Source organism: Argentina silus (genome assembly GCF_951799395.1).
Source record: "Argentina silus genome assembly, chromosome: 22".
NCBI lineage: Eukaryota > Metazoa > Chordata > Actinopteri > Argentiniformes > Argentinidae > Argentina > Argentina silus.
The window spans coordinates 11579157-11601511 of record NC_139676.1 but is presented as its reverse complement, the minus strand read 5'-3'; the positions used below and the strand labels follow the sequence as shown (position 1 = coordinate 11601511).

General features: G+C 46.4%; 4 protein-coding genes across 4 annotated transcripts; 1 reads left to right on the top strand and 3 right to left on the bottom strand.

The window, feature by feature from the left end:
• Window positions 1-1814: 1814 nt before the first annotated feature.
• On the bottom strand, window positions 1815-3764 carry pane1 (proliferation associated nuclear element). Its single transcript, XM_083694135.1, has 6 exons — window positions 3649-3764; window positions 3244-3323; window positions 3052-3150; window positions 2817-2896; window positions 2541-2632; window positions 1815-2415 (listed from the first exon to the last, which is right to left on the bottom strand). The coding sequence occupies exons 1-6, from the start codon at window positions 3703-3705 to the stop codon at window positions 2266-2268; spliced, it is 558 nt and encodes a 185-aa protein (XP_083550261.1). The 5' UTR covers window positions 3706-3764; the 3' UTR covers window positions 1815-2265.
• Window positions 3765-4059: 295 nt separating this feature from the next.
• On the bottom strand, window positions 4060-10925 carry LOC310821862 (putative RNA-binding protein Luc7-like 1). The gene is made up of 10 exons (XM_083694124.1): window positions 9975-10925; window positions 9551-9645; window positions 9300-9398; window positions 9028-9138; window positions 8597-8740; window positions 8070-8246; window positions 6045-6223; window positions 5893-5922; window positions 5577-5762; window positions 4060-5338 (listed from the first exon to the last, which is right to left on the bottom strand). Exons 1-10 carry the CDS (start codon window positions 10033-10035, stop codon window positions 5086-5088), a joined length of 1335 nt encoding a protein of 444 aa, XP_083550250.1. The 5' UTR covers window positions 10036-10925; the 3' UTR covers window positions 4060-5085.
• A 37-nt stretch (window positions 10926-10962) lies between these two features.
• smdt1b (single-pass membrane protein with aspartate-rich tail 1b) lies at window positions 10963-12654 on the top strand. The gene is made up of 3 exons (XM_083694137.1): window positions 10963-11173; window positions 11889-12032; window positions 12354-12654. Exons 1-2 carry the CDS (start codon window positions 11012-11014, stop codon window positions 12024-12026), a joined length of 300 nt encoding a protein of 99 aa, XP_083550263.1. The 5' UTR covers window positions 10963-11011; the 3' UTR covers window positions 12027-12032; window positions 12354-12654.
• A 575-nt stretch (window positions 12655-13229) lies between these two features.
• LOC310821541 (TRIO and F-actin-binding protein-like) lies at window positions 13230-18046 on the bottom strand (the record flags this gene model as incomplete). Its single annotated transcript, XM_083693628.1, has 12 exons — window positions 18034-18046; window positions 16944-16997; window positions 16743-16811; window positions 16571-16660; window positions 16203-16312; window positions 15392-15893; window positions 14932-15166; window positions 14592-14703; window positions 14208-14367; window positions 13981-14094; window positions 13518-13604; window positions 13230-13376 (listed from the first exon to the last, which is right to left on the bottom strand). Exons 1-12 carry the CDS (start codon window positions 18037-18039, stop codon window positions 13230-13232), a joined length of 1686 nt encoding a protein of 561 aa, XP_083549754.1. The 5' UTR covers window positions 18040-18046.
• Window positions 18047-22355: the final 4309 nt, after the last annotated feature.

The following is a 22355-nucleotide window of genomic DNA, read 5'->3' as shown; positions in this document are numbered from 1 at the left end:
CTCTTTGTCCCTGCAGACATGACACTGTGACACCCTCTCTTTGTGACCCGCCTGCCTTTATCTCTCCCTATCCCTCGATCAGCTGACCTACTGCCAAGGCAGACAGAAGGCCTCCACCAGCACCACCTGACCCCCAGGCCAATGAGCTCTGGGGTAATCAGAATGATAAAAACCTCAGGGGCCAAGAGAGGTGAACGTTTGTTTGACTTTGGAGAGTTGAGAAAGATGCTCCTAACCTGGCACAGGGGTTCTCAACAGGTTGCTGGGGAACGTTAAGTTAACGTTAAGTAGAGTGACCATGCATGACCATAGTATGTGGGGAACCTCTTCTCCTCCTCTCTGCTCTTCTCATAATAGTGTCAAGAAGAACATCATCTACCTATCAGGAAGTTCGGAAACCTTGGACTTCTTTGATCCCTAAAGACAAAGATGAATGATCATGCAAGGTCCCAGATGCGTGCTCATTAATAAGCACACACACACAGACATCGCACGCATGCATGCACACACACACTTCCTCTATCCTAGTGACATCCTGTTTGTCTCTTTATCGAGTGGCTCCCAGACTTTGTTCTGCTATAATGTCCCACCGGCTGCCTCATAAAGGCACACTCCAATGAAATATCAACTTTTCAGCTATGACCCCAAGTTAGCTTGCTGGGATCCACCTAATGTGTTCTCCTAATTACAGGCAAGAACACCATTCAAACCTGGAGTTTATTCCGCTGCGGGGCCAAGAATACACAGACGGATACGTGCGCACACTCACCTACCGAGTGGCTCTATCTGAACCTGTCTGTCAGTAGTGATACCATGACACTGAAATATTTACAACTGTGTAACCTTGTCCCCAGGTTATTGTGCTCAACTCAGATCAGCCTAGAATATCAATTATTCAAAGTTGGCCTCAGTGGGAGTGACCATAGAATTCTATGGGTGTGACCTCACTGAGTAAAGTATTTGTTGTTATTTAATTTGAGCGAATCACATGACTGCAAGGCGTGGTTCAAAATGGAGGCGTAAACAGAGGTGCAGGGGACACAGGGGAGGGTTCTAGGGACGGTGTTGTTGGAGATGATTGGCTGGTAGATTAAGCCGATTAAGCCAATGGCTACATGTAGACCGTTTTCGACAATCCTTCTATTGGCTTAATGATGGCCGGGTTTGACACGTTGGTCCGTCAAACCTTTCACACATTTGGGGCGGAAGTGTCTGGGAATGAGACTAACTTCTGTGTGACACTGCATGTGAAACATGAATGAATGCAAAACTGTTATGAATTGGATAGTATTCATGTCCAGAGAAGAATCACAGAATTCAACTGAAACTTGATTGGTCAGAGACAAAGAACGAGAGGACAGAGGGTGAGGTCAATCAAGGACAGGAGGCAAAAGCTTTCAGGTGTGATTTAGAATTCAATGAAGTCAAGGTGCAAGACAGAACACATTGATTTAGATGAGACGATGGAGTCTTCTCCATCTACCCCGTTTCTATCCCTAAGGGACCACTACCCCCTCCAGTAGATATGAGAGGATAGGATTAGATAGTTGTAAACAATATGGCCAAATTTACTCCCAGACAATCAGAAGGTAAGATGGAGCTATTACTATTGATCGGTTTAATCAATCCACTCCTCAGATCTATAGGAGGGCCTAGCCTTAAGGGTGGTGGTTAGGGGTCAATTGGAATTGAGAAAAGTGCATCTGGTCATGCACTCCCCCTGGTGTCAGTATAATAATATAGCAATCAAATGTCACAGAAATAATGATTGAATATTAATCGTACATTTTATCCCAACTTTATTTACAAAAACACATCATGAAAACATGCAACAGCGTGTAAATGGGTTAGGGTTAGCAAGTCGAGAACAACAGAACAAGAGGGCAAAGGTTACTATGTACAAGACAAGCATAATTATGTACAAACATAAAAAACTGACACAACATGCAGATTACACTATCAAACACAAGCGCAGTGTGTTTTAACCTGACACAGTCACTATGACTGTGTCAGGTTAAAACATATTATTGTGGTTCAGAGATATTAGTTTTAGACTAAATGGGAGTGTCTATCTACAATAGTCAGTAAGTGTATTTTAGATATTCATTGATTGGGGGTCTATCAATAGATGATGCCCAGCCAGACTTGACGGGTGTTGAGTGTGTTGGTCCATAGATAACAGTCTGTGAAAGGGGCTGGTCGTCCAGACGTGGTCCACCTGGATGGCGATATTCTAGATGGTGATGGTGTTCTAGAACGATGGGGTCAATCAAAGATCTGCTGGTCAATGTCAGAGGGCACAGTGCATCGGGTCAACGTGGACAGATAAAGCCCGGTTGCCATGTGGACATGGCCAGCGGCCACGTTGAGAATGGCCAGTAGCCTGTTTGCTGCTGTGGTCACCCCCTCTGTCGTCTGAACAAGGGGAGGAGGGAGGGGACAAAAAAACACAGGCTTCAGGAATGAACAAATGAATACACTCACAACAGAGAAATGATGAGTCATTAAGTTAATAACACGTGATGAAGTCGACACATTACCTGATCCTCTGCACACAGTAAGGGGCAGTGGAACGATGCTGCCAGCTTCCTGGCAGAGACAAGTCGCTCAGGGTCGACAGATGCATTACGAGCTAGAGAGAGAGAGAGAGAGAGAGAGAGAGAGAGAGAGAGAGAGAGAGAGAGAGAGAGAGAGAGAGAGAGAGAGAGAGAGAGAGAGAAATGTATAACAAGGCAAGGGGCGTGAAATGAAAAGACAAACAAACTATGACCACAAAACCAGATGGATAAGGAAGGAGGGTGACTCAATTTCCTTACCTCCGGTAACTAGGAAACAGACTTTTCCAAGGAAGTAACCAGGGTCCAAATACTTGAGGGACGTCTCTGCTGATTTGAAACTTTTGGGAAGAATACGACAAAAACATTGTTGATAGTGTGCTGGAAGAAGAAACCGCGTCAGTGGACCAGACTTCAGTCCTCCTCCCTGTAGGCTATTCAGCTTCCGTACATAGATGGCCCTGACGGTGTGTTATGTCACTGAGGCGGGACCTACCTGAGGTCTGAGGAAAGGTGAATGATGAAAACCACCAGATCTATTATGGGGCGACTCGCCTCGTTCTCCAACGGCAGGGGGAGACTCCGGGCCAATCTCCTGATACAGCAACAGGGAGAGGACGGTGTTAGACCACAACACACAGTCCGAAGAAAGGAACTAAAGCCAGATTTGAATTCATGAATTACGCACACATTTACGATGCGATTTTTCTTCTGAAGCACAATTGTGTCAGCTAACTTCTGATGCAGCAGCTCCTCGTTCTCCACTAGCTGTAGACGAATAACACATTGTGAGTAACAGATTAGGCAACATTGCTAACTTCCGCCGTATATTGAAGACCCATCTCTAATAATAATAATAATAATTCTTCCTTCTTCTATCATTGTGACTGCCAACAGCTCCTGGTCCTACCATAGATTACTTTTTCTTATGCTGACTGATGGATAGATGATTCACTTACTTAAACAAATGTATTTGCTGTAAGTCGCTTTGGATAAAGGCGTCTGATAAATGCCATAAATGTAAAATGCAACAACAACATCTGGCATTGTTGCGATTGACTACTAGTTAATACAGTCACTCGGTTGGGCTTACCAGGATGTTGGCCGTGTTCAGGCCAGGTATTTTACTGAACGGTTTAAGTACAGACATTTTGTGCTAAACATAAAAAATTGTTACACGTGATAGTTTGTTTTGTAAGTCTTCAACCATATAAAAGAAGCTACATTCCGTTGTGAGTCTTCAGCCATGAGAGCTGGGCTGGCGCGTAATTTCAAGCGTGCGTGAAACGTCATGACGCAGAGTTAACTCTTCTTCTTCCGACTTAAGAGTCGTTCTGGAGTTTTACCGCCACCTACCGCCCGGAAGGTCGAACTGATGGATTTGCGTCTTCGCAGTATCATTTGACACCATAGACTTTCATTTCGTTTGACACACGACACCCTGTCGTGACAACAACAAAACACAATCATTGTATTAAGAATGACATGGAACGCAGGCCACAATGGAAGCAGAAATTTTATTCACTTTGTAGTAGATGGCACAGCAATAATACAGAAACCCCCCCAAAACATACACCTTGTCTCACAGCAAAAGGACAGTGTGTATCTGTTCATTAGGTTTCTGCTGAATACCTGGAAGTAAAACGCTTGTGTTTGTCAACTATATCATCCTACATGTCTGTATGAGTGGAAAGACTACAGTGGTATTCTTCATTAGGCCAAGTATGTTTACTTTCAAAGTATTGTGTTCATCATTGTGGTGGTGTATAAATCACGGCTAGAGACCCCATATGAAACCGATATCTGAATCCCAATGGAAGCCAGAAAACAACAACAGTATTAACATCGTAGTTCATAATGATAATAATAATAATAAAAAAAAAAAATTAAAAAAAAGAAAAAACACAACAGAACAGCATTTCTAAAATAAAATAAAACAAGGTTTAAAGGAAGAATTTCTGATTCATTCTATCGCCCTCCCGGGTAGCCAATCGATTTTTTTTTTTTTTACACAAGATGACATGAAATAAGGTTCTACTTCCCAGTCTTAAGGTCATTCCCGTTCACCCCAATTTAAAGTCATCCGTTTTTAACCAACCGTCTTTTCATTCCGCCGTCCCTGAATTCCAAATGAAGCCCCAGCCACTACGCAAATGGTTAAACCCGGTAGAACTGGATAGGTACGCTCACAGCGGACATTCCACCACCGAGCAAGCACATCAACTGGTAAGATGGGAGTCACTACCCTGCCTAACACCTATGCAGTCCTCACAGAGCAACAGAAGATACTCCCGGGGGAGGGGTAATTTGGAACTCAGGGTCAGCCCTCCCCTTTTCTCCAGTCACGTTATGCCCCTTTCTTACCCAATTAAACTCTCGCCCCACAAGCCCCGATTTATATGTCCCATTTAAACATACTCACACGCACGCATGCACACACCCCCACACACACACTCTCCTGGACCTCTTTCTTCTGTTTCTACACCCCTTTATGCTAATTACTAGACCTTTAAAGTCCCCCCCCCCCCCTTTATATTTCCCCCGATTCTCTCTCCTCCGAGCTAGATCGTCTATCCCTGTCCAACGACAAAGACCTCTCTCTGTCTCTCCCTCTGGCCATCTCTGGAGACGTGGACCTCTCTCTGACATCGGCCCTCGGTCTTTCGTCTGCCCCCGCATCGGGTCTGTCCTCCCGACGTCCCTCTCCGCCGCCGTCCCTCCATCTTTCCTGAGAGGGGGAAGGCTCTCTTTCTCGGGTGTGTGAGGATCTTTCTCTGGAGGACCTGAGCGGAAACAACACAATCAGAGATCAAGATTAGGGTCCCTGAAGGCGTTATCGTATTCCATCAAAGGATTTCCTCTCGGTTCTAAAGTACATCCCTTTTCGAAAATACAGTAACAAGCAATACGCTTGAAGTATGAAGCCAGTCTTCTGTCATTGGGCCAGGAGTTTTTCCAGACCAAGTGAACTGACCAGGAAAAACTCCAGCCCTCAATCTCTAGGCTTCATGCAAGCCTCACCTCTTCCTCTTGTTCCTGTGAGAGTGGGAGCGTGAGCGGTGCCTGTCCTTGTGTCTATGCTTCCTATCCCTCTCCCTCTCCCTGTCCCGCTCTCCTCCCCCTCCTCCTCCGCCTCCCCCTCCCTCTTCCCGGGAACGGGAGGAGTGGTGCCGTCTCGAGTGATGGGAGGATGAGCTACCTCCCTCCCTGGAAAAAAGAGAGAGAGAGAACGGAAAAAGAGGAATGAGACGACATGAAATGAGCTGTACAACAAGATGAGATGTGCGTCACGAACAAGCGACTTCGTACAAATCGCGGGTCGTTACTTTCGGCATACCTGTATCGTTCACCACTTCTTGATCTTGTCCTATCGGGGGAGAAAGACAGGTTGACGTTATAACACCCAGGAAAACAAGCGGAAGCCTTCGTAGAATCGACGTTATCGACCGTCTGAAAGAGAATGACGTGAACAAATTGTAAAACTTTCACCTCCGTCGATCCCGCTCTCTTTCTCTCTCCCTCTCCAGCCCGCGTTCTCGTTCACGCTCGCGCTCGTTCTCCCTCTCTCGTTCCCGCTCCATCTCCCACTCCCTCTCTTTCTCCTCCTCCCGGTCGCGCTCCTCCCTCCTTCTCATTCGCATCCTCTCTTGCTTCTCAACGACCGCTTTCTGTGGGAAGGGAATAAACGTCACGTTAACCATAACTAACTAACAAACAAACGAAAACGTCACTTTAACCATAACTAACAAAACAAACAACCATGTATAAATATATGTATATATGGATTCAAATATATGTAACCATATAAGCGTTTCAGTGGGGCACTTCCCTAAAAGCACTTCCTTAAAAAGGGACTTAGCTTGGCCACACAGCCATGACATGCATAACCACGACATGCATGGCCATGTAGCTTAGCCACGTAGCAGAGAGTCACCAAGTGAGTTTACTCAGAGCACGGTATCCTCAGGCGAGCTTGGAAAGTACCGAATGGAAAGTACATGGAGAAACCTTAGTGTACGGTGCAAGTCATCGTGACTGCTTTCAAGTTAGAGCGAGTACACTGAGCAAGTACAAAGCTGGAACCCACCCTGGAACGGAGTAGAGTGTGTAAGGAGCTCTCTGGAGCACTACACTGGTCATTCCCCCGCTGGAGAGGAGCGTTTAAACCTGAAGACGAGGGAGCGTGTGGAGACCTGAGACCGGGTGAAGACTTAATCTCTGAAACTCTCAAGACTCTGGCCCGCGAGGTTGCCCGGTGCCGTAGCTCGCTGACTTAATTCCTGACGCGAGGTCTCGCAGCCTGGTGGCTGTTAAGGGAGGAGAACCCCCGACCGTACTCTGAAATCTCAGCCGCTGTTCCTCTCTCAGCACTAGGCATCGCCCTTAGTTGTTTTGAGGCTGTGGTTGTGACTTAAGACATTTTTTACATTTTTTACATTTTTATGCTCGGGGGAGAAATCCTTGCTTCACTTGGAAGGGGAAGCGAGAGTCGTGTCTCTCTGCCGAGGGCACGTCTGCCAGTCCCTTAACACTGCCGGGGCTGATAGAGGAGCTGGTTCCGTTTGACGGGACGCCACTGGGTCCTCTCCAAATTCATAACCAAGTAGGACCAGACAGAGTTGGGAAAGTGGTAGGATTTTTAATCTTTTCTACTTTTTATATTTTTAACAATTTGTAAAATTTTTATTATACTGTCTGTAATCCATTTTGAACGCTTTAAGCCTAAATAAAGATCTAACCTGCGATTAAAGCAACAGTTTTTCTAAATTTAATTAAGTACTTTTTTAGTCACCTAAGATTTTATACCCTCCTTGCTACGTAATATATTAGACTTACAGCGCATTACAGGATCTGAATGGTTCTTCTCAGCCCCTGAGGTATCATATACCATCTGGTAGAATATCTATTATTCTACATGTTATGCAAATCTTAGTGGGTTATTTATGTTTGCAGTGTGGAAAGAGGAAGCAGGGGAGACTGTAGGACGGAGACAGTTAACAGAGGAGTGAATCTAATCGACACTAGCCTAAAATATCACTTTTAGCATCCTGATTAGGTAGGTGACCTTCAGACTAGGAGTTTTTTATCCCTTAGAGAAAGGCTAGAAACCGGGGCCACTCAGTCCATTCCATGCTTTACAATGAACCCATCCTCCGATCTCTGCCTCCACTGGTTCATGCAGGTGCTACACTTCATGAGGCACAATGTAAAACAGTCTGCTTGAACACTGGTGTCTCATACAATTTATTGTTTTATTTTGCTTTTTTTTTGTTTTTTTTGTTGCTATTTTGCTTTTTGTTTCTTATGTCCCATGCACCAACCTCACCAAGTCAATTTCCTGTATGTGCAAATATACTTGGCCAAATAAAAAGAATTCTGATTCTGAAGTGTGCTCTTCCACAGCGCTCCACCTCACGAGGGTCAATGTGAAACCTGCCTGTATCGACAGTCACCGGTGATGACTCCAGTTTAATTTCAACCAGTGTTTTTTAACTGTACGGACGCACGGCTCACCCTTAGCCTGTCCAGCTTCTCGCGGATCTCGATGAAGCCTAGATGCAGCTTCCCGCCAAAGTGGTCGGCCAGGCGACGGTCGTTGTCATGGAGACCCAGGTAGGCGGAGCACACCTCGCACACCCTGAGCTTCTGCTGCTGGAAGCTGGACGCGGGCATCGAGTTCCTGTATACGTCCTGGGAGCACGAGCAGCGGTACAAAAGAATAACATAAATTCAATTCTGACTCTTTAGCTACAGGTTCCAGTGTCCGGGTTAATGATTCCCTTCTATTAATGATTACTCAACCGTGCTAATGTTCAAAACCATCCATACACCAGTCATTCACATGTCTAACTGCAGCTTTGCTGCAACAGGCTGACATTGGACCCAACTGTAATCAATCTCTTCTTTTTTTTTTCTTTTTTTGTTGTTGTTGATGATCATATTACAAAACAGAGACGCTATGCCTGACAGTGAACACTATATCTGAGCCCATTTCCATGACCCCTGACCCTGCCCTGACCCCTCCCGCCCTCTGATCTGACCTCCGCTTCCTTCTTCATGGCGCGGGTCTTCTCCACGTTCTCCAGCACCTGCTGGGCCTCGTCCACGTTCCCCTCGCCGCCCAGCTGCTCCGCCCGAGCCAGCAGCTTACCGATCTCCTCGTTCAGCTCATGGACCCGTTCAGCCTGGCTCACGGTAAGGAGACGAGGGTCAGAACAACAGAGACGACCAAGGGACAGAGTTGACAGGCGTTTACATTCATAACCACCCGGATTTTTATTAATTTGTATTATTTGTTACACTAGCAGATGCCTTTCTCCATATGGCTTGCAGCGGGTGTGTCCAGTCGGGCAGCTAAACAACAGCATAATAACTGGAGCACTTGATGACCACCGCAGGGTGACATCACTCCTATTTAAGACTGACCACGCGTGAGCAAAGTAAGGGAGGACATGGAGTATGAGTCAGTCACCTTAGCAGCAACTTCGGCGCTGATCTCCTCCTGTGTCTCGGCCAGTCTCTTTTTGGCCAGCTCAGTCCTGCGGTCACAGTCAGCGATGAAAGACTGCAGATGTTCAGCAGCCTAAAAAAGGATGGAAATGAAAGAGAGAACGAGAGAGAGAGAGAGAGAGGGGGGGGGGGGGTGAAACAGACATGAGTGGTGGGAATTCACTGAGCCATCGCATAAGTTGTATACAGGATGCAGTAATGACATTGGGCGTGTATCGTGGCAATGGGACTCACGTCAAGCTCAAAGAAGTACTCCTGCTGTTTGGAAGCAATCTCAAAGTCAGCTCTGAGGGCCAAGTCATGGACCTTCACACACTCTCCCAGGTCCATCCTCTGGAGCAGGACATCAAACACCATGAATTAGAACCCACAAATCTATAAAAACCCACTTTACTGTCTGGCGCAAGCGTCTGCCAGTGTGTTTTAGTTTAAGGGAGATGGAGACAGTTGTGATGAATTAAGTGGTGTTGGTTTCTTTTACTCACAGTGCCTGAGAGAATGTCGTGAGGGCAGGAGTCAAGCAGGTGACTCTTGCAGACCCGTTCATCTGTGAATTTGATCCTTTGGCGCATGCTGTCCCCTAAGGAAGGAACACACAACCAAACAGGAAGAATTGATGTGGTTTGAAACAATGTCATGATAATAATCTAGTTCAAAATGTGTCAACGTATGTCAACAAGAGGTATTTGGACATTGTTCAAAGGGTCGTGCTGCTTTTTGTGTTTACTTTAGGCTTAGACAACAGGTAGCTAGCCTGCTAGCAGTCGTGAGCTAAATTGACTAGGCATGACTGGTTCAGTGGCTAGGCTAGCTGGCTAACAGTTAGCTTACAGGCTAGAAACATTTCCCCTGAAGTACAGAACTGCCTCGCTTTAACATTTCGTTAAAAAAGCCACCCATCGCACTCACCGTCTCTCCCGGTCCCCATCAACTGGTCCAACATCGCTCTCATTTGGGCTTGGGCCGACATGTTTCTTGTTTATGTCACAGGCACTCCACGCCGACGGTCTATGCATGCAGCCTCGACCACAGGCCTCTGATGGCTCGTGTAGCCACGAACAACTTTTTCTCAGAGAAGCTCAAGTTCTCGGGATGACTAGTAGATACAAAACTAGCTCGCTAAATCTTCCGTTGAGACCTGCCACCTAAACGCTCATGAATACTTGGCATATGGCCCCACTTTGCTGTTAGCTAACCGGTTAGCTAGCTTATCTATTTCGAAATTGTCCTCTCTTCCCTTATCGTCTCTGAACTCGTCGTACGGCGAGGGGTGAGAGAGCTAGAACTGAAAGTGGAGTGGCGGGTGTTGGAAGCTATTTGAAGATTGTTGAGGTAAAATCGAAGATTCTTTTTGAAATTCAGAAATATACCATAGTCCCTTGCTAGGCTACGAGTATCAAAATCACATCTCCCACGTGCTACCGATATCTCTTATTTTATTTATTCGCGAATGTCGTTTATTATCGATTTCCTCTTTCCCCAGCGCGCTCTGAGCCTCGAGGAAATGCTGCAGTCCTCGTGCGCTGGTTGGCTGTTATGACAGCAAACGTCACTGGCAGCGAACGCGTAACGTCGAAATAATACGGTCGACGGTGTAAAATATCGTCCTGCGATTTCGCTCCTTCGTTCAGTCAATCGGCCTTTGGCTTTGTGCATTGCAGATGTTGTGTAATTGTGCGCACATTACTGTTTATTTACGTCTGAACAGGGTGTGTGAAAGGCACAGGCAAAGTCTGGCATTACCGAGAAAATAAACTTACGCACTGCAAAAATGAATATACATTGTGTTTGACACATGCTGTTTGATGATTTGCTCTGTGGAGGTCGCACCAAATCATAATTTAAACCGCATCACATGTCCGTTGATGTTTATTTGGCATCACACCCTGAACCAACCTCCTGAACCCAGCAATATATAACCGTCCCGCCCACCGCATACTGGAAAAATGGCGACGGCTGTGTTGCGACTCTCTCGGCAGCTTTTATCTAGAAACACGGGAGTAGTAAGCCGTAACACCGGCTTGAAAACGTCCAACACAGCGAGGCTAACCCCATATCGAACTGCTGTAACAACAATATCGGGCGGTATTCTACCGAAGCCGGATAAAGTGAGTTTTAATGCATGGTTAAACCTGTTAATGTAGTCGACACCGAGGAGGTCCTGACTCTATAGGGTGTGTCTATGAATAGATTGACATCAGTTGAGCGAATGAAAACTCAGGATATTTGGAGCGACAGCTGCTGGAGCCAATGAACTGATGTTTAGTTTGTCCAAGTCAATTATACGGAAGTAATTAACCATTATCTTAGCCCCTTTTCTCTGAAAACGGAATATAAACTTAAATAATACAAACTTACAAAATTATGCACCCTATTGTATTTAATTTTGCGTTGTCCGAAATGATTGCCTTAGTTTTGGTCTGTTTCTGGTGTTGGTGGGCCAAGCTCGCCACCAGTAAATATCTATTAGGACCAGTCAGGGTTAGGCCATAGTCCATGACATGTAATGTCAAATGAAATAAACATCATACAATTTGCCATTTCAGAATGGTTTGGATTGTTGGACCACTGAATATTTTTAATGTATTGTATTGTATGACTACAGAAGAGAGGAGAGAGAAGAATATCTTCATTCTTAAAAAAAAAAAGTAATAATAATCAGATATTCACTTGTAAGTGTATAGGCCCTAATACACAATTCCTTGAAAATGTGGTTATGAACAATTCATTAGACTGTTGAAATTAATCTTACATTAGAAGCACGAAAAGTCTACTTGTAGTCTCCTGTGTTGATGCAAATTTTCTCTCTTGCATATTTCCCAGACCTCTTTTGGCCTCATCCGCATGACGATATGCGTAGTGCCCTTCCTGTATGTCGGAACTCTGATCAGCAAGAACTTTGCAGCTCTGCTGGAGGAGCACGACATCTTCGTCCCTGAGGATGATGATGACGATGATTGAACCAAGGTCAGTGTTGGTGATGAAGGTGGATGGGGTCTTTGTAACAGGGATGTGCAACATCACTGTTGGTATAGGGCAGTGGCGGTAGAGATGCGTCGTCCTTATGTAGACACCGTCCCTCCCTAATACCACTGCTCCTGTTCTGCTGAACTGGTGGAGTGCAAACAATGGAAGATGGAAGACAAAGGCATGCGCAAAATAAAGTTCCTGAATGAAAATTTTATCTTTTGTAAAGACTAAACTGCACGGGGAGAAAAAGAGTACCTGCGAAAAGAATGAAAATGTACGAACGACCATTTTAAGGTTTGTCTGTTTCTCCCCTCCCAGGGTGCTTTGCACTACTGATGTTGTGCTGATATGAAGACGGGGGGGAGAGAGAGACAACGCCCAGGAGAAGATCACTGTGACCTCCTGATGACCTCACCACTCCATGGCCTTAAATCCATCCCTCTATCGCTCTCCTCCATTCTCCCCCCTTTCACCTCATTGCCATGGATACTAAAGAGTTTTTTTTATATCAATGTGAGGCCATACATACACAGTTCAGCCTTCACTCTTGTTTGCATGTGTCTTATTATCAACTCAATAAAATGAGTCAGTGTGGGAAAACAAAAAAAACACATTTGAAGTTGGTGTTTGTCTCTGCTTTTGTGTTGGTGTTTGCTTTGTTACATTTGCATTCATGGCATTTAGCAGACGCCTTTATCCAAAGCGACTTACAACAAATACATTTGTCTAAGTAAGTGACTCATCTGTCCATCAGTCTTCATAAGAAAAAGTAATCTATGCTAGGACCAGGAGCTATTGGCAGTCACAATGATATATATTATTATTATAATTTTTTTTCAATTTATTTTCAGGAGAGAAACTTGCACTGGGGGGTAGTGGGGATGAAGAGGTCTTTAGGAAGGACAGTTGAGATGTAGCCAGAAGAGATGGGTCTTCAATTTTACGGCGGATGATAGGTTGTGACTCCGCAGTCCTGACAGCAGTGGGAAGCTCGTTCCACCAGCGGGACGCCAGGACAGTGAAAAGCCGTGACCGAGTTGTTACGGTTTGATTTGGTCTTAAAACGGCAGCCATGGGTACCAGTCATAACAAAGACATCATATTATATTGAGTTATATATGACTTTACTCTTGGCTCGGTCTGCTCTCTTGGTAGTTGGGCCTCAGCAGGTATCCCCACCCTCTCCCCTCCCACTCATGAGTCCCTCGCCCCCTCCTGCAGAGCAGCATTGGCCAGTCTCAGATGTTCCTTCAGGGCGCCTATCTCTATCTCACTGTAACCCTTGGCCCCAGTCAGCTCCACGTACGCCTCCGTGTAGCGATCACACGCAGACTGCTTCTCCTACAGGGAGGGAGGGGCCAAAGAGAAACACAGGAAGTCAAGTGGAAGAGTCATAGATCGTTATTTGTTGTGTTCATGTTGTCGTGTTTTCATGGTCTCCACGCATGGAGGGTGGAACAGAAGACACACATGCTCTGGTACCTTCGTGAGAGACTGCACTTCGTTCCTTAGACAGCTGATTTCCTTCTGCAGATACTGGACCTCGTTCTCCTTTGCTCGCAACAGCATCTGCCGCACAACACCAATGCATTAAGTGTTATTTTTCTGATGCCAATTCACACAACCAATATTACTTCACAAATTCTTCGATGAGTAAGTCCTGTAGATAATACTAGGCTGCTGCTGTCAAGGGGCCACAAGTAAGTGATCTATTTTTCTGGAGGGTAGTGTTCACATGGGTGGTTATTTTTAGTACTTGGGCCACTTCTCATTGAAGTGATATGTGGTCATGATTGTCCGCATTACCCTTATCCAGCCAGTAGATGGCAGTGTGTACTGCACCACGATGTGACCAACCAGCACTGGGCAACACGACCCCACGGCAGTTAATAAAACATTCACTCCCCTTCAGACTGTCAGCCTCTTTCTTTTTCTCTTTTCTTACCTCCAACTCCGAGGGACTGCGCTCACTGTTGCCAGGGGAGACGAAACCTGACCCCTGACCTGTGATGAAATGGCGCATGCGACTAATCTCTTCGGTCAGGCGCGCCTGTAGCTCCTGAGGGGAACAGGTGAAAAGAAAAATAGTTCAATGTTAAAATGAACACCAAGAGACTGACTGATACTGAACAAGCAGAGCTGAAAAATCTCTCTCTCTCTCTGCTCTCTGACCTTGTTCTCTCTGCGAAGCTGCTCCGTCTCCCTCTCTCTCCGGCTCAGATCTGTCTGCCGTTCTCTGCCGCTCTGCTCTGCCCTGCTCAACTCCAGGCACTTCTGAGAGTATCTCTCTGATAGGCCATCCAGCTCACTGTGCAAGGCATCAGCCTGGGACCTGGGACGGACACACACACACACACACACACACACACACACACACACACACCGACACCGACACACACACACACACACACACCGACACCCACACACACACACACACACACACACACACACCGACACACACACAAACCAATCATTTACCTCTATTCCCACATCTTTAACGTACAGACTCAAAGAGAACATACATTCACTCCGGTGGTCTGTCAAAAGAGAACTCACGTCTGTCCTCTGCATGACGGGTCTGTGAGGAAGCTCCCTCCACCCAACCGCCTCGCCTTCTCCACCTCCCTCTCCAACTCCTCCCTGTGAGCCTTCTTCAGTGCCTCCACAGCTACAAAGCATGGCGGAGTGGGGGGTGACATTGATGAAAGAGAAGAGAGGAGAAAAGCAGCAGATGAAGGTGTCATTATAAGCAATGACACTACACAAAGTATAACAAAACCGATGTATACCACAACACATAAAACATATGGTATGCTGTACAACACACAGTATTTGCATAATGAATCTTGACCCACATGGGTCTCAATGGCCGTCCTATCCTTCCCCTCTGTATCACCTTGTGCAGTGGCCTGGCTCTCGTCCAGCAGTAGCCCGTCCCTCTCTCTCTCCAGCTCCCTCATCTCTCTGGTGTGTTTCTCCTGCAGCTCCTGCCTTGCTCTGCGGTGGGCCGCCTCCATAGCCTCCAGCCGGACTCCACAGGGGGCCCCGGGGCCACAGGGACTGTCCACCTCCATCCCCATCGCCACGCGCTCTTTACGTAGGCACTCCACCTGCTGCCTAAGGGATGAGGCCTGACAGGGGGTAGGAGAGGGGGAGAGGTGGAGAGAGGGGTGGAGGGGGAAGAGGGGAAGGTGAGGAGGGGTGGAAGAGGGGGGAGAAGAGGGAGAGGTAAAAAAATTATCCATGTGTATATCAATGAAGATCCTCTGTCTTTTGCGATGGTTTTTTGAGGATTCCTTACAGGGCATGTTAAAGAACATTTATCCATTATCTTGAGTAAGGAAATCACACCCTACCTCCCTCTGTAGGGCCCTGGTCTGCACCGGTTTGCTGCACGGATTGACCGAATCTGCACTGGTTGGCTGATTTGATTGTGCACCAATCAGAGACAATGCGCTCATGTCCCTGAACGACAGCCTCTCAAGCTCCGCCCACTTCTTGTTGACGTCCGAGTCCATTTGAGTGACGGGTACAGGTATACTCCCCTTTTTCAGCTCCATGGAGTCCCACCTGCTGCCCATCTCACTGAAGGGGATCCCGGACTCAAACCACTTGTTCCTCTCCTCCAACCGCTTGGCTTGGTCTCTGTCCCAGCCCTCCCCTGCCTCTCTCTGACCAGCTGATGATAGGTTGGAGGGTTCGTCGTCAGGATCCGGGTTAGCAGAGTCCACGTGACGGTGGTTAGAGGTGGAGTTAGCGATTGGTCGGCTGTCATCGCCTGCGGGCCGAGAGGGAGGCAGGCCTGGCGTTACAGGCCGAAAGCGAGAGCTCCCTTTCTCACTGTTGCTGTCCGATTGCCTGGAGCAGCATAGAGGGAAAGATGAGCACGTGCTGTTGAGTTGAATGTATGTGTGTGTTGTGTAATGTTCGTGGAGATCCATACAGTCTAAATGTTGTTTGTGCTCTAGCCATTTCCTGGCTGACTGCCCCACAGGGATCCGTGAACATGTATTGAACTGAATTAATTTGGCTACTCTATAGTATGTTATATAACAAGGATATTGTATTTTTGTTGTTTCACTAATTGTTCTTTGTCATGTGCTGTAGTGAACTCAGTGAACTCCAGTCAAGTGCGGTGCATTATTTGACAATGAAAGACATACTCACTGTGTCATGTCAGGTGAATGTCTGCTCTGGATGCCGTGCCTGAGAACTCTAACCCAGTTCCTCCTGAGTCTGGAAGTCGCGGCTGAGAGGGTGAACTCTGCCGTCTTTGTCTGTTTTTTGTCAAGGGAGGAGAGGATCCAGACACTTTACAGGATTTACAAACAAAGGACCAATCTAAAGCATGACGTAGGCAAAGTCTGTGTGTGTGTGTGTGTGTGTGTGTGTGTGTGTGTGTGTGTGTGTGTGTCTGTGTGTGTGTGTGTGTGTGTGTGTGTGTGTGTGTGTCTGTGTGTGTGTCTGTGTCTGTGTGTGTTTGAGAGAGAGAAAGAGAAAGAGAATGAGAGAATGAAACATTTGAAAGTACACACATGTATCTGGAAACCATAGTTTGTCTCCAAGTCAAAGTCCACCACGTTGACACAGGACGTCAGATCTATCTCCCCGTCCAAGTCGTCAGACTACAACAGAAAAGAAGGAACTGGTTAGATGATAGAGAATGTGTCCAATTAGAGAACTGATACTTGGGTTAAACAGCCTCACCTCCTCCGCCTCGGAGTCTCTGTAGAACCTCAGCCCAGCATCCATCAAGACAAACCAGTGCTTCCTCCACTGTCAAGAGACCAACACAGCAACTTGTAATAAGATGCTAATAATAATGCTAACACTAGTGCTACTGGTGGAATAGAATAAGGTTAATATATTTGTGTGAGTTTATTACTGCATGTTTTGCTTATTACTTACCTCACCATTTTCATCCAGCATTGACATCCAGCCCTTGAAGTTCCGAAGGTCAGGCTGCAATGAGAGGATGCAAAAAAAAAAAAAAAAAAAAAGATGATAATTTAAGAGTGGTTTCTGTGTCACTAGCAGCTGAGTGTGAACCTCAGTCTGAGAAATGTACAGGAAACACTGTTTAGTGGTCACGAAAACAGGGCCGATCTACATGTTTCTCATGTAACAGGATGTCGTTCCGGACAGATGTATTTCGTCAAATTCTCTTTTCATTCTGGCAACCACTATGGTGGAACTCTGACAACTCACCATCGGGTAAGGGGTGAACTGAAAAGGTGTTGTTTAGTAATGTGCAAACTGAAGACACGGTGGTGCTTTGAGATAGAGTAGCCTAAAGCTCAATTCTACTTTCTCAGCGTACAGCGTTTTTTTATCTTGCTCTACCTCATTACCACGCAGTGTCTGAAATAGCACCATCAGTTAAGGCAGTGGTGTCACATGAAGCAGTGTACTATCACTTTGTTAGATTAGATGATAAAGGCACCACGTTTAGGTCTGTTCCTGCCCTCCTGAGATGCAGTTTCCTGCTCCACATGTGCAAAGGGGTGCCTATGACTATGAAAAAAAAAAAAAATCATATTCCTATTTAATCAATTCCTTGGTATTATAGATTCACAGGATGCACACCAGACATTTTGTGGGTGGAAGACTCAACTATAAGCTACATGACACGCAGTTTTGGGATAGGCAATATGAAATGTAATTTTAATTCATTTCATTAATTCATTTCAAGTCATTGCAGAAATTAAATTGAAATGCAATCGGAATTTCAAATTTCAAATGCATGCTTTAAATTTGGCATCCTGATGTCATGGTTTCACGACAAATAAATAATGAAGGCTTGGCAATTGATATGAACGGTATAGGAGACATTGCGTTGTAACAACATATTAACAATACGGACATTAAACTATTGTTAATTATTCAGGCGAACTTCAGCAAACGTAAAAATGCATCTAGTTGAACGTCCCTGCACGCAAGAACGTTCCTGCAAGGCAAGGTAGCGCGACATTCATACTCAAAAAAGTGAAATGCTTACTGTCATGTCGACATCGTGTAGCCTCGACAGCAAGGAAGAGAAAGAGAAAGTTGACCTTCCTTGATCGTTCCAGCAGCACAACAGAGGTACGTTCATTCATAATAAATGTTTGCATTTCGAAGTATAATTTTCTCTCTAGGCGGAGCCTAAAGAGGACCACTTTGTGACTAAGTGCAAGCCGATGTTTTAATTTAATTTTAAATGTCCTGAAAATACATCTGTCAGTAGATAATAACCATCACATTATTAGCATTGGGCAGCTGTTGACCTGTATTTGGGTGTCTTCAGGTAGCACTCTCTCCCGAGTTTTTGAAGGTCTGTGGCCCTTTCCAGTTGTGTAATCTGAACTCTGCAACACATTTATGATTCTATGTGATTATGTAGCTGACAACCTTTGTTGCAATTCATAGCTGTCATTGTACCTTGTAACATATCACACACGTTACACACTCACACTCACACACACACACACACACACCTACCTGTGTGTGGAGTGATGCTGTGGACTGGGTTCGAGATAGTCTCCCCTCCTCCGACCCCTGAACTTTCTCCCTCTCTCGCTCTCTCCTGTCTCTCCCCCTCTCTCTGCCTCTCCCTCTCTCATCACACTCAGCCCTTGAACTGTAGTCAGTCTCCTCAGCATACCTAAGAGAGAGAGCGCCAATGGCAGAAAATTGTAACCTGAGATAATGTTCCAATTCATCACACATCTCTTTACTCCATACAGAATTTCAACCTCTAAATACCTCCTTAATAACAAAAGATAACACAAAAAGTCTTTCGCTTCTTCTCCTCCTGTCCATCTCTCCTTTTCTCTCTCTCCGTGGTGTCCCCCTATCCCCTTCTCTCCACTCACCTGGGTGTCCGGTGCCTCTGGTCCCTGCGTGGGCTGGGGCTCTGGGCCCTCCTCCTCTGCCCTGGTGGCACCTCTCCCTCAGATCCCTCCAGGCCCGTCCTGGGAATATCAGCCAGGATGACATAGTCTTCCATAGTCATCCCGGCGCCCCCGGACCCCTGTGAGTCCACAGAGCTGTGGGTCCTCCTCGGCTCTGATGTCAGCAGGGCCTCCAAACCTCGCCTCACGTTACTCCTGCTCCGGTCGACCGCGGTGGTCCTGTTGTCCGTTTCCATGGTCGCAGCGGCGTGGGACTTCAGTGAGCGGGCGAGGAGCTGAGAGTCCACGCCCCGCCTGGATGGGGAGGAGCCGCGGGAGGGGGCTGGGCTGAGGAGGGAATGGGAGGAGCCACGCCAGGAGCCTTGAGGGGGGCTGGGGTCGGTTTTAGCCGGCCTCTCTGTGGCCCTCTGTGAGTAGCTCTGTGTTGTGTCAGGTCTTGTATTCCTGGTAGAATGGGTTTCTCTTTGGGGGGAATGGCTTTCTGTTTTGGGGGAATGGGTGTGTGTACCATAGCCACTCCTGGGGGGTGAGCAATCACGGCTACTACGAGTGCGAGTGTTGGAGGAGCCATTGATATCTGTTTTGGGCCGGGGGCTCTGAGACCCTTCATAGGAGTTTGGCTGCAAGGCTGAGGACCCACGTCGAGAGATTGAGTCTAGATTTTTGTACAATTTCTCTGAGTCCAAACTGTAACAATTTGAGCTGTGGGAAGGACGTCTTGACTCTCGACTACGCCCGTTGTGAAAATGCTCTGCATCCCCGTTCCGTAAATGGGAGGAGTCAGTCTGTTTGTAGGAGGAGCTGTTTCTAGAGGGGGAAGTGCGGCGAGAAACAACGGACCCTCTTCTGTGGGACGGACTGGACCGACCTGATGGATGACGAGAAGTAGCGTGAGACGGAGCGTGAGACGGAGCGTGAGACGGGGCACGAGACGGAGCGCGGCTTTTGGAATAGGAGCTCCTACGTTGGGGTGACACGGAGGGTTCTCTCACCCTGTGACGGTTTGGGCTCAGGGAGCGAGGGCTCGGAGACCGAGGGCTTCCCTGTCCCTGAGACTCAGTCCCACGTCGGAAGTTGGAGTGATAGGTGTACCTCTGCGGGGACTCGCTTCTCCAGCTTTCCTGGCCGAACGTTTCGGAAGTCCTCCGTTGAGAGGGAATGCCAAGATTCCGGTTCCGGAAGGGGATTGAGGCCTTGGGCTCGGGGCTGTGGTTGCTGGGGAGGGGGTGGCCCCTCTCGTAATGTCGGTAGGGGCGTTTAGGTTCGCCCTCCTTTTGTGAACCATCATTGCCTTTCCTGTCTGGCGAGAAATATCCACTCTCTCCTCTTGATCCTGAAAATGGGGGGTGAGTATGAGATTGATCTATAAATCAACATGTAGCCTTGGTCTTCATATTCATACTTCAACATCTACAGATTAGAAAACATGTCACACCCCCCAGACAAAATGACAGTGGTACAAAGTCTTTGTCTGACCTGAGGGTCGTCTGGACCTCTCTCTGCCTCTGTTCTCATCCATGCAGGAGCCGTTACTGGGTCTGTCGGTTGAAGAGTCCAGTCGGGTCATGCTTGGCTGGGCCACACGGTGTTGCTCTGGGCTGATGGACCCTTTCGTCTCTGGGTAGTTCCACTGGTCCTGAGAACTTGGGGAGGGGAAAGTCAAGGGGGTGGAATTATATGATGGCTTGAGTTTGAAACGAGATCGGGGAAATGCATACCGAGGACAGACGGTCACCAAGACAGGCCCCGAGGCGCAGTGTGATGAATAAATCAGGAAGTTGGATAGTGAGTGAGCAGGTTGATAGACAAGATAAGAGAAAAGGCCGATAGCAAAAAAAAAAAAAAAAAAAAAAGATTAAGTAAAGTGAAAGAAGTCTTGAAGTGAGGCGCGATAACCCTTATTTGTGCGGCAGAGGAGTCATAACTTGCTGATCAAACGTTTTCCGTCATGTACAAAACGAATGCAAAGTTAAATGGCAGAGCGACAGCCATCAAACACACACTGGACACACTCACCTGTGTACCGTGTCAGTGTCACAGATATTGAGTTCCCAGTCAGGGCTTAGAGTGTGCACGAGGCTCTCCTGATAGGTCCAGCCATCACTGACATCACAGGACACGGTCACCTCAGACAGGAAATCATAGTCGTCCTCATTCTGATTCGTGGAACGTGACACATGCTGACCAATCATTAATAATTCAGAGAATGTCAAACTGGTCAATGACTTTGTAAATTCAGCAGGTAGAGATGAGATAAAGTTGCTCAAAATTCAAAAGGCTCGATGCACACATACTGTAGGTTACAGGGCTGTTTTCATATAGAACATAGAAAGCTATAGGATTTTTGCGCTATAAAGGGCAATGAAACTTGAAAATAAAGTTACATCCTACAAACACAAACATGTTTTCGGAGTATTCATTACCTCACACTGTATGCATTGATTGATTACTCGAATAGCTACCCATTTTTAATGTCAAGGTGTGAAGTGAATGCTAGGACTACAACTGTCTTGAAACATGAGAAAACTATAAACAACGATGATGACACACTGATGACATAAGCAACCTCTTCATTCATAGGTTACTAACCCTAACCCTAACACCTAACACCTAAGACAAAAATATAATTCACACTTACTCTACCTGCTTGCTGTCCTCAGACGTCCCATGCTGTTGTAAATCTGCTGTGTAAAGTCAGGCGGGAGCAACAACTTCTCTCCTCCCCTTCTCTCCCCTCGTGTGCCTGAGCTAATAGCTAATACATTAGCACCACGCCGAACGGTAACTCAACCTAGTCTCCGGCCCTGCTCATCATTATTTCATTGCTCCACTGCTTTTGCGTTACCCAGAACCTCCCACCATCTTCTCTCAACCTCATCTTGATCCCTCTTTCATTTCTTGCCTTTTCCTTAAGACGTCCCTTTCTTCTGTATATTGACGTTTGATCTCAATGTTGTGGTGTGTAGGTGTGTGTGTGTAATTATAGCCTAGTACATTGTGATGATCCAAGTGAAAGGCTTATTTAAATGGCAGTTAGATTAATAACATTCTATTTACGGTACATTTCTAGGCCTCAGTTAAGTGGGCCAGTGTTGTGTGAGGGGTGTACTGTATGTGAGCATATGTTGTGTAAGCATATTAAATTACCGTCCATTCCCAGAGGATTGCAAACAAGCTTTCATTAATTAATGATAGAATCAAACACCACCCCCCTTGTTGTCTATTTTTATTTACACGAGCCCTACTGTATATACTCAGTATTAGCTTAGCTACCCCAAGATCTAATATCTATCTAATGCCATACACCTCCTATTAGTGTTGTTGCCATGTTTGGTATGACAGGCAGAAGGATACACCAGATAGTCATACTATTAGGGTTATTACGGTACAGTGACATATTGGAGGAAGATCTGGGGTGACCGGCTAT

Coding starts and splice junctions, on each gene's coding strand:
- pane1 (XM_083694135.1), bottom strand. CDS start 3,705: ATGTCTGTACTTAAACCGTTCAGTAAAATACCTGGCCTGAACACGGCC. Junction 2,897..3,051: donor CACCTTTCCTCAGACCTCAG/GTAGGTCCCGCC, acceptor TCTTCCCAAAAG/TTTCAAATCAGCAGAGACGT. Junction 2,416..2,540: donor TACTGTGTGCAGAGGATCAG/GTAATGTGTCGA, acceptor CCCCTTGTTCAG/ACGACAGAGGGGGTGACCAC.
- LOC310821862 (XM_083694124.1), bottom strand. CDS start 10,035: ATGTCGGCCCAAGCCCAAATGAGAGCGATGTTGGACCAGTTGATGGGG. Junction 9,139..9,299: donor AGTACTTCTTTGAGCTTGAC/GTGAGTCCCATT, acceptor ATCCTTTTTTAG/GCTGCTGAACATCTGCAGTC. Junction 6,224..8,069: donor AGAAGCTGGACAGGCTAAGG/GTGAGCCGTGCG, acceptor CCCTTCCCACAG/AAAGCGGTCGTTGAGAAGCA.
- smdt1b (XM_083694137.1), top strand. CDS start 11,012: ATGGCGACGGCTGTGTTGCGACTCTCTCGGCAGCTTTTATCTAGAAAC. Junction 11,174..11,888: donor TTCTACCGAAGCCGGATAAA/GTGAGTTTTAAT, acceptor CATATTTCCCAG/ACCTCTTTTGGCCTCATCCG.